Source organism: Caloenas nicobarica, chromosome 6 (genome assembly GCF_036013445.1).
Source record: "Caloenas nicobarica isolate bCalNic1 chromosome 6, bCalNic1.hap1, whole genome shotgun sequence".
Classification (NCBI taxonomy): Eukaryota; Metazoa; Chordata; class Aves; order Columbiformes; family Columbidae; genus Caloenas; species Caloenas nicobarica.
The window spans coordinates 7,137,736-7,148,614 of NC_088250.1; the positions used below are offsets into that span (position 1 = coordinate 7,137,736).

At 45.5% G+C, this 10,879-nt stretch overlaps 1 protein-coding gene and 1 long non-coding RNA gene across 2 annotated transcripts; both read right to left on the reverse strand.

Annotated features, from left to right (window-relative positions):
• Positions 1-623: 623 nt before the first annotated feature.
• Positions 624-5,216, reverse strand: LOC135990145 (ubiquitin carboxyl-terminal hydrolase 40-like). Its single transcript, XM_065637578.1, has 8 exons — positions 5,176-5,216; positions 3,943-4,125; positions 3,479-3,544; positions 3,026-3,236; positions 2,792-2,887; positions 2,027-2,127; positions 1,632-1,722; positions 624-728 (listed from the first exon to the last, which is right to left on the reverse strand). The coding sequence occupies exons 1-8, from the start codon at positions 5,214-5,216 to the stop codon at positions 624-626; spliced, it is 894 nt and encodes a 297-aa protein (XP_065493650.1).
• An 11-nt stretch (positions 5,217-5,227) lies between these two features.
• Positions 5,228-9,441, reverse strand: LOC135990556 (uncharacterized). Its single transcript, XR_010606433.1, has 4 exons — positions 9,370-9,441; positions 8,707-8,781; positions 6,174-6,300; positions 5,228-5,316 (listed from the first exon to the last, which is right to left on the reverse strand). It is a non-coding gene; the product is annotated as an uncharacterized LOC135990556 (long non-coding RNA).
• Between the last annotated feature and the right edge of the window lie 1,438 nt (positions 9,442-10,879).

The following is a 10,879-nucleotide window of genomic DNA, read 5'->3' on the forward strand; positions in this document are numbered from 1 at the left end:
CAGTCTGCTGTACTGGCATCTGCTACTACAAAATCTTCTACACATACATGAATTAACTGAAACCCCCAAAGTAACTTGGTCTTTGTGCTCTCATTATCTCAGCTTTCATCGAGGATACTTAAGGCAGTGTTCAAAAGCTACTTTTGAGCAATTCCTTTGCTCATTTCAGAACAGGATTCCAGACATTTGTGCAGTTCGACACGGCTCTGCAGCGTGTTCGAGAACAGATTTCACTTGATACCACGATGCACTTGCGTGGGTTCCCAGCTGTGAAAGGCAAAATCTTAAGGTGCCACCAGCACCTGACTGCTGCTCAGAAATGCTCATGTGTTATCTTCCTTCACCTTCTCATTCAAAACACATTTAGAATTTGATTATCAACAATTAACTCCACAAAGAGTTCGGGTTAACTTGTCAGTACTAGCTGTGCTCAAAGAAAATTCTGAACCTGACGGGATATTACGTTATAAAGAGTCACTTGCAGCGGGGGAAGTCCAGTTTAAGTACTGTAACCGTTAGAGAAGTTTGGATAAAGATGCTGAAACGTCGGCTTCAAGTAAACCCTGATTCCCAGCCTCAGGGTTAGGAAAATGTGCTCTCTCATCAGCTACTCACACATGTTCTCAATCTGGAGACCCAATCTCCCGAGCATGCGGTACCCATTTTGCTTCATACTCTAGAACCTTTGATACTGAGTTCAGCCAGTTGTCAGTCGCGCAGATCCCCGTCTGTTACACAGACTGGAAATCAGCGTTGGGAGACCAAGAGAAACACGAGCTCAAGAGTGACAAAGAATATTAGAACAATTCAAAAGACGAGAAACGAGGGAAAGTCCTCTGAAGAAGAGTACTGAAAATAAATGCAAGCCTTCTCCTAAGTACAAGAAAACACACTGAAGACCAAGCATCAGATCTGCCAGTTTTTTCCACCCATTTGTTGTTAATGAAGCTCATGGACAACAAAATAACCCTAGAAACTTTATGGTTACTGCACTGTTGTTCTGTAACACAAAAGGTCTTCAGGATTTAGGGCTTGACAAATTCTCAACTTGTCCTTTTTGAGCCAATTTAGCACACTTGGCCCAGAGATTTCCACATTTCCTTCTTTCCTGGAATCTGACTCCAGCTGCTACAGACTGAGGTTTATCTATAAAGAGAAAAAAGCAAATTCTGGTATTGCTTGAAACTTCAGGGATCAGAGATGGAAAAATAATTCTAAAAAGAGATGATTATGACTGCATTAAAAAACCCAGCAAACTCTGTAGTGAAGGTGCAAGACACCAGCATCTGATCGGGAAAAAAAAAAAAAAAAGTATTTAGGGTGATTACAAAACAATCACCAAAAGGTTACACAATCTATTAGTCCATTTTCTCATGGATCAAGTGCATTTACCTAGCCTGAGAATAAGTACCACATCGACAAAGGGATGCTAAAGCACTTCCCCAAGAGAGACCAGAAGAAAAATCAGCGTTGTCCTGAATCCTATATCCAGTTTGTCTTGGTGATTCTCGAAGACACTTTGGGAAAGACCCTCTTGCTGGTCCAGTTGAGGTAACTCCATTCCAATTTAGCACATCGGTAGTAAGGTCTGCTCAGCAAAGCAGCTCCTGGTGCTATCTGAAAACACCCACGTTGATAGAAAGAGCCACTTCTGGTTTACGGTGCTTCATATTCAGCTTCTCCTCAGAGAAAACGCGGTCCTGTAAGCGTTCAGCTTGCCGACTGTTAAAAAAAAAAGAAAAAAATGCCTAGTGTTAGTGTTGAGCCATAGCATCAACATTGTGCATCTCCAGAGGCAGGGAGGACTGTTGCGGTGTGTTGCACGAGAAAAAACAGAGGCTCGGTGTAGGAATGTGGCACTTGAAGCCAGGAGTCTGAATTAACTGAGCGCTTCTTTTAGAACTACTGGAATTGCGTGCTCTGAGAGCAGCCGGTTAGCCCTGTCCCGAAGAGTTATCCAGGTATCGAGTGAGTCGAAACATCAAAGACCAGTTTGCATATTTTCAAGAAAAATACATGTAAATACTCAATACCTTTTCTTTTTTCTAATGCAAGCTGCCTTTGTTTCTCTTTTCCAACATCATCTCTCACTGTGCTGAAGTCCTTAGTGTCATCGAGGAGAAGGTTCTGTGGTGAAAAAGGATTTGGCAGGTGAAAATTAAAAGCTCAAACTATTTCCCATATGTTGCTCAGTTTACACAATTAATGGACAGAGCATTTCCTCTAACTAGTTTTACAGCAACTAACTTCAAGCTAAGTGGAAAAGACTCAATAAGGCAAAAAAAAAAAATTTTAGACTCCTCTGTTTAGTTAGTCCATTTAACAAGGAATTTGTCTTATTTGAGATTTCTCGCCATAATTTAAGGCTTCACAAAAGGACGTCAGACTTTTCGCCTACTGCTTTAAAAGCCAGAGAGTATGTATGTTCTTCCAGAGGTGTCCTAAATAAGCCTTATTGCTATTTCAGAGCTCGACATGCTGCTGTGTGATTCTGCCTTTAAAACATTAACACATCTGCAATAATTCTTTGGAAAACGTAATGGGTTTAAATTTACGATATGATTTTTAAAGGGCAGCACTCTTGGATTTTACTCCAAGTTGGAAAAAAAGAAGAAAAAGCACTAGTAGCAACAACTTTCCTCTCCACACGACGCACTGTTGAGATCCACACACCAGTACTCTCATAAAGACGTAGCAGGCTGCAGGAAAACCAGGAAGAAATCAAGATACTGCAAAGGGGACAGTGTCTGAACCTAATCCTTGTGCAACAATTAAAGCCAGGTTGGTTTACCTTCACCCCAATGACGTCTCCGTCTTTCAGGTGATAAGGCGCTGACTGTAAACTCTCCTGTTTTTTCTTCCGCTTCCTCTTTGAAATCTGCTGTGTCTGAATTAAATCAAAGCAGAAGATTGGTACGCGGCAGATTTCGGAAGTCTCCTGAAATACATTTGCTCAAGAACTGTGGCACAAGCCAACACATACTTGTCGCAAACAACGCTTGGATTCTGCCATTCCAGATCTTACCCAGCTCGATATTGGCAGCCACTCAAATCTGTCGGGGAAGTATTTGGCTATTTCAATTTTATCTACAGGGAGACAATAGTGAGAAGCCACTCGCTGCCTCAGTGCCCAGGCCGTGCACTCTTTGGAGATGTCCCACACCAAATCCGTGGAGTCATAGTAGTCCCTCTCCCCTGGGATGCCCATCTGGACTCGAAGCAGCAGCTCACGGGGGCTGTCAGCAGGAAGAGAAAACAGACCCTTCTTGTGAGTCCTGCTTTCAGAACCCAGAATTCCCAGTTTTCACTCCCTCCTGCCCTCCCTGATTTTTCTTTGTGGAAAACAAAAAAAATCAGCCCAAGTCTTCTTGCATCCTGATATCTGTAATCCTCACAGACAGTATTTAAGTTAAAAGCTGCTCAATTAAGTCTCATCTCAAATGCATTGCTGTAAGAAATAAGGACCTTGAGATCCTACCCCAAATGCTCTTCTTTTTGCAAAGGTTCGATGCAGATTTCCACTCCGGCACCCAGCTTATAGTGGCTGGAAACAAAACAAAGATTATACACATGTCCAGTCATCCATTTCAAGTTCCCGAGAAGAAAAATCACAGTTCTAGTCAAGTACATCTGTTCTTATCTGGAAAACCAAAGCAAGAGGCTATGGGAACAAAAATGAAAAACTCTCAGACAAAAAGAAAAATTGCATTTAAAAACACCTAAAATAAAACTCAGCTGAATAAGCATGGTACAACCTGCTTATGCTCACAGCTCCCCCTCCCACATAAAAAAAAAAAGAAAAACGCGCACCATTAAAGTAACCAGAAATGAGCTTTCTGTTGGCATTTGACCGAGCTCATTATTTCCCCACCAGTCCATCCCACAACCCATCAACACTCGACCCGTTGCAAATGCTGCCTGAGCGTTCAATAAGATACCTACTTGAGTTGCTGCCTGTTGTTCCGTAAGAGCTTGCCTGGGCGCTTACTGTCCACTGTCCATGCTCTGAGAAACGAGGGCAGCGGGACAATCTGCTCCTGGCAGCACAGTAAGGTCAGAGCCTGAAAAAAGAAATGTTTCTTCAATAACTGCAGCGGCCAGTCTCCTTGGATAAAAAGAAAACCGCTTCACTAATTCTCAATGCCATCCTGAAGCAATCGCAAGTAGGGCAAGGTGCTTGCGACTTACGGGTAGTGGCCATGATCGACATATTGGCTTTTCAACCTCAAAGCAAGTTGGACTTCACTCCCTCCCAACATTTCTCAACTTAACTTATGTTTCAAAAGTACTGATTTTCTTTTTTCAGCCAAAATTTGTGTACCCAGGAGGGAATGAGGCTGACAGAATCATTACCCCAATCTCTAGACAAGTGCTGAGCAAGCTCCTTTAAGTCCTTCTCAAGGACACAACACTCTTTCCATGCTAAGACAATTCTCCTTGTTCACAAGGTGCAAATGGTCAGTTTTTCGTAGTGATAGTTTGGCAGAGACTGAAACTGAAGTCGTACCCAAAAGAGTAAGTGTTGGTATGGATCAGGATCCAATGGGATGTCCTTTCCCAGGCAGTTTAAGTACAACAACCAACTGGCTAAACAATAATGAGCCTTATAAAAGGATTGTTTTCTCTCGTGTTCTCCTTTTGGGTGGGGTTTTGATTTGTTTGGTTTGGGGGTTTTTAGTGTATTAATATCATACTTTTATAGTTTAAAAAAAGCATAAAAAGGCACCTTAGTTTCTAGCTAAAGAAACTAAGCTGTACCTTCCTGAATGACAATTGTGACCTTCTGTGCATCGAAAGCAATTCTTTCCTCATAAAAACCAAAACCAAAACAAAAGACGACGCAGAAAACTAATACAGGAACAATGTGGAAATGGAAAGTGGCTTTTTAGGAAGTGCTTGTATGTGTGTGCTTCTCATGAAGGATTTTTACACTGTGAAGTAAAGAGAGGGCTGCAAGCCAAAGTTCCCCATGAAGTGCAACAAGGCTTTTGCAGGTCAGGACACATGACAGGTAGAACGGCAACTGCAGGGGACATACTAAGGAAGTCTCTGAGCTACGTGCTCCAACTGCCTCTTGGTACTTACCACTCAACATGGCATATAAGCAAATGCCATATCACAACATACTGGAGACAAGGGAAAAGGAAATAAAAAATAGGTATTAATAGAGCTCACTTCATCACAGTGTCGCTGTACGTTTCAACACAGGAGAACATCTAACCTGCATCTTCAGATCTTCCAAAGAAGCTTCTCCTCCTATCTCTAGACTGCCAGCGTAACAAAGATCCGTGTCTGTGTGGATGCATTCTGGTGAATCTTTAGATGATGCGAGACGGGGGAGGAAGAAAGAAACAGAAGAGTCAACATGACTTTGTTGATCATCCTAAGAGATAACAGTCGCCTCAAAGTGACATTTCACTCGGAGAAGGGACCCGACCTCAATTTTCTAGGGGGAGTGCAGTTCAAGAAACGTAACATACAGTTGGTAAAAATACATTCTGTTAGTTGCCAAACAGGAAGAGTTCAAACTGATCCTGAACTGCAAATCCTGAAACTAAGACCAGTTATTCACATTGGTAAATAGCCTTAATTATTGGTTAGGACTCTAAAATGTAGAACCCGTTGCAAGGAAAGTTAAATCTGCTCTTTCCTCTGCTGCTGCTGAAATCACCAGGGGAGAAAGTAAAACTCTGAAAACGTTTGAGAGAAAACGAGAACAATGCAAAGAAACCTTCTAAAAGGAGATGGGACCTGCTCCGCAACACAAGTCAGTCGTGAAGGAGGTGTCAGCAACACTGGCATTTGAAGCCAGTCACCTGTATGCTCAGTGAGTAGAGGCTTTACAAGACTGCCACTGCCCTCAGCTATGGAGGAGCCACTCTATCTACTGACAAGTAAACAGCTCCTGCTTCAACATTTAATCTTACCCTTGACCACAGGCAGCTAAGGAACGTCAGAGCAGTATCATGCAGCATTCATGGCCTTGTGAAAAATAGCATCTGTCTCCCAAGTGCATCCTTTCACCATCATCTTGCTGAAACTTGTACAGTCACTCATAGGTCTTAGAAACATTTTAAGGCTTTGGATTAACATTTTAGTTTTAACTCAAGGCTGTCAGTGCAACCACAGACAAGGTGGCCATACGATTCCTTTCAAAAACTGAGCAAGCTCACCTCCCGCGGGAGACACCTGCAAAGCATCCATCTTGCAGGTCACCCCATTCACTTGCTCTTGTGCATTCTCTCCGTGTTTCCTATGACTTGAAGGCTTGAACCACCAGATGGGTATTTTCAGGAAACCCTGAAAAATGAACAGAAACTACTGGTTAGCTTATGTATTCCAAGGCAGACAAGGAAGAATTGTACCTTCATCTCAGGAAGAAGGAAAAGACTTGTTCAAATCTGAGCTTTTGTAAAGGCACAGGCATACATCTATGACCCACATCATCAGTTCTCACTTCCTACTTTTACAGGGACGAGAGTCAAAAAAATCCGGCTTCATGCAGCCGCACATCCCCATCCTGGCTCTGCTGTCATGGCATCTACGTGACAGATGCAACTGAGGGACACTGTTGTCTGAGGATCTGGACACGGACACAACCTTGCCACAGCAAGCTGGATTCATCTAAGCTCTCCAGCTGCGATGCTGCTCTGCCGCTTCAAAACCTCCTGGTTTTTTCTCCTGAGCAGGAGGCTTGCTTGCTTTCAGATGCAGCTCTGAACCGGGCTATTAACAGCCAAGGCACTGCTGCCCTAAGCTCCTCTCCTACATTCTTCTTCGGAGAACAAATGTATTAAAAAGATCTGGTGTTCCTGTAGGAAGTTTGATTCACCACGGACTTGCTAAGATCCATGTTGCCTGCTCAAAGTCTTCTAGCCTTCTGTTTCAACTTACAATTCCCTCTACTTCAGGACACAGAGCAGGGCTACGGATCCAGGTTTTCCCATGCCTCTCGTATGTGCTCATTAAGACAGCAACTGAGGAAAATGTGCCAGGGTGTGAAGACGGCCACTTGCATGAGATTTTGCCTATGCAGGGCAAAAATCTGAGCTTTAGGTAATCCATACAGGGGGTAAAGGTCAGATGCTTTATGAACAATATTTGCCAAGAACTCAAACATTTATTGGATGAACTGAAAATCTTGTAATACTGTGTCTCCGCAGAAAAGCTTCAGCACGAGAATCACGGAAGCACAAAGCAAGTGAAAAGACGAGTTCAGAGGGAAGGGGGAGGGCAGTCCCTGGGCCCGAGGGGCAGCAGAACGGCACAGGGAGCCAACGCCAGGAACGGGGCCCTCAGCCCCCCAGTCTCCTCCTTCTCCCACATTAGGGCACGTTTCAGGCCCCTCGACTCCCAAAACAGCCACCTTTGGCCACACTCGTCACCACTCAAGTGAAGTCACAAACCACCTCAGCACGTTCTGTTCCGAGCCCCGTCAGTACAGGGACAGTTGGCCCAGAACTCGCCGAGCTTTGAGGTTCTCTCACGGCAGCAATGGCTGGTGCCAAGGGTTCTCACCGCAGCAAAGCGGGCGGCTGCTCACATTTGAGCCGGAGAAGAGAGATGTGGCTGCAGGGACCGTGGAGGAAGAGGAGGCCGTGTCGGAGGGGAGGCACCATCAGCCACGTGGGAGCGATGGCCAACGCTCCTGAGGCTGATGGTGTGGAGCCAATGGAGGTGGATCCACCCCAAGACCAAGAAGAGCCGATGGAAGTGGATCCGCCCCCAACGTGGCTCCCCTGGCACCACCACACCGCGCCAGGGCTCCCCTTCAAGACACTACGCCGGCACCAGCGTGCCCGGCGAGCGTGTCGCTGCTGGCACAGCCTCTACGCCTGGCGTTAGCTGGGTGCGCAACCTCCACGGCAGCCACCCTGCAGCCTCAGCCCTTCCACCGCCTGGCAGGCAGCAACCGTCTTGTGGATCGCCATGAGCGGCGTGAGCCCTTCTCTCCCACCCTCCCACCCGCTTCCCTCCCCTCACCCCTCCCGACCGGGTGCCATCTCCTCGGCTCTGAGGCCCAAGAAAAGGGGAGCAGAAGACAAGGCTTCCACCCGGCCGCTGCGCCGAGGGGACGGGCGCCCTCCCTCTGAGGCCATCAAGGAGGTCCCCAGGGGCCTTGACTTGTAGTTCCTTCAGTCTGAGGAAAAGGGCGGTGGAAGGTGAAGCCTGACCTTCCGCAGCAGCGCACGAAGAAGAGCAATGGGTCAAGAAAAGAGGGCAGAGACACAGCTGATGTTGTGAAGAAGCGGTAGCATAAGACTTGTGCCTTCGCAACAACCTCGCGTGCCACAAATACCGATCTCCTCCAGATCTGTTAACGTGAACGCACTTCTAGGCAAAGACGCTGCAATGGGCAAACCCCTTACCGCCCAAGTTGAAAGAACAATATAGATAGACTAAGAATATTCTAAACGTTTGAAACGAACCTCCACACACTCCTAGACAAATCCGCTGCCATTGCCAAGCCTCTTACTACACAAGTTGAAAGAAGAATAGATAGACTAGGAATATTAGAAGTGTTTGAAATAAAATCTTTAAAACTCCAAAAAGCATGATTCATTATTACAGACTAGAGTTTTTCAACTGAAATATTTCTAAAATAAGCAAGAGGAAAAAACAAACAAACAAACACACACACTACTCTCATATTCACATCTCCAGACACTGCCAAGGAACTAAACAACACCATCTCTCTTCTTTTACCTTTGGTGGAAGCTTTCCTTCCATTATAACCAACGTATCTCCTCTGCAAACATTAAGTTCCTTCAGAGTGGCGTTCTGTAGGAAGAGAAAGCACAGCATACTGGTGAGGCTACACTTTCCGGTGCTTTGTTTGCTAAAATACATGCTGGTGGTTATTTAAGGCGCGCACGCCAAAAGTGCAAAGTGTTTTGCTTTTCCATCAAAGGGCACAGAAACATCCATTTAGCACCCAGCAGCTGCAGACGGCTTTGCAGCAGCACACAGTGCTGCACCTACAGGAGTCTGCTCTGCAGCAGCCTGCTGAGCTCTGCATTTCCTTTGCACCTCTGCAGCTCAACAGCTGCCACCTCATGCTTCTTTGTAGAAGTATCTTTAATGCACGGGAAGCCCAGACTTTAGAAGAAAAAAACCACCTATGGAGGGAGAGCTGAATCCTAGTCCCTGAAAATAAGAGGCAGGTGCACAAGATTTACATTTTACCCATGGGCACCCCAACACTGCCTTCATAAGGCCCTGTGAAAATAAACAATGTGTGTACTAATGTAGCACACACAAAACCACCACCCATTTGCTTTACTGCAGCTCTCTTCAGGGAAAGTCTCTACGGCAAAATGAAGTCAATAGACTACGGCATGATTCAAGTCAAACACAGGATCCTCTTACTTCCTGACTTAATGCTTCCCCCGCTTCATAGCACCAGTCCATCCTTCTCAAATGCCAGTTGTCACCTAACAAAAACAAAAACATACATATGGAAAACTAATTAGTCCCCAACGCTGCTTTGAAAAAACACTTCCAAAACCTGAATCAGCATTAAGAGGCTCCCTTGCTTGTTTCTTGTTTTCCTAACACCACTCTGACAAACTGAACCATGTACCACCTTCACATCCTTCCCCAGGTCATGTTTATTTCAAGACATTATTAACTACTTCAACTCAGCTGTACATGTACCAAGGGTACAATATTTAATTTTTACTTGGGACAGTCCACGTATATCCTGACAGGAACGTCTTTCAGGTGAACTTCTACGGTTTTTGGCACGTGGCTGAACTTGCAGCCATCGCTCCACTGTAACACAAATTCAGTATTAAATGAATGTTTAGAACGAAAGCCGGAAAACAACGCCACTCCAAGTCTCTTCTCCTCCTTCCTCCCTGTCAGCATCAGTGGCAAGAGCTGTTCAGCCAGGAAATTCACATGCCATGCTAGTGCTGCCTATTTCTCCTCCTCAGTCCTCACATAAAAGCTTAGTAACGAGAACTGCTATCACTCAGATTCCCAAATAATGACCAACTATGGTCTCATTTTGAATAGCTTGTTTTTGCAAAGAAAACCAAAATTATTTTTTACAGTTAATCTCATGCACTGGTACCCACAATGACAGAAAATCATGTCAAAGCAGCCAAACTCCTCCACCTGCACATGCACCAGGCAAATAGGCTAGGAACTGTGGGGTTTGCGATATTTTAATTAAATATAAAGCTTTAAACTGATTTTTGAGAGCAACTGCACAGCCAGCTGCTCGGCTTCATAAGCAGAACCGCAGAAGCTGTTTTGATACATCTCATTCTAGCGGTAGCAAAGTTTAAAAATACGTATCGCACCCGCACTGGAATTAGTTCCTAAGGGTTGCTGTCTCTGCACTCCCCTCTCCCGGCTGCCCACTTCAACAACACTTAGAAGATGGTGTTTTCCTGAGGTCTCCATCCCCAGATCGCAGCGCGTTTGGATGAGCCAGATGTAAAATCTGTGCGTAACAGAACAAACCCCTTCCCACAGACGATTAGGCAAAGAACATCCTGTGATTTGGGTTCACAGGCCTCTTTGCTACTTTTTCCACCTCAGCAGCGCACAGACTTTTTGTCTGACACTCCGGCAAAGCTTCGAGCCTCACGAGACACCTGCAGAACGTAGGAAAGGGCATCCGCACCACTCTTTAGAGGTCTAGCTCTCCAGAGTGGCTTTGATTTCTGACCTTGAGCTGTGTAGATGGGGAGAATGTAGAACCTTACCTGTCCATCTTCGTCATCTTCAGTGCTTTCCCCGCAGTGATTCACAACATGAGACAGGCGAAGCTGCTCCTGCACACCGAGCTCTGAGGAAGGGGCAGCGCCACCCGCGCAGGGGACAGAGACAGCAGCCCCGGGGGCGCCGAGAGCCCCAGCACAAGAAC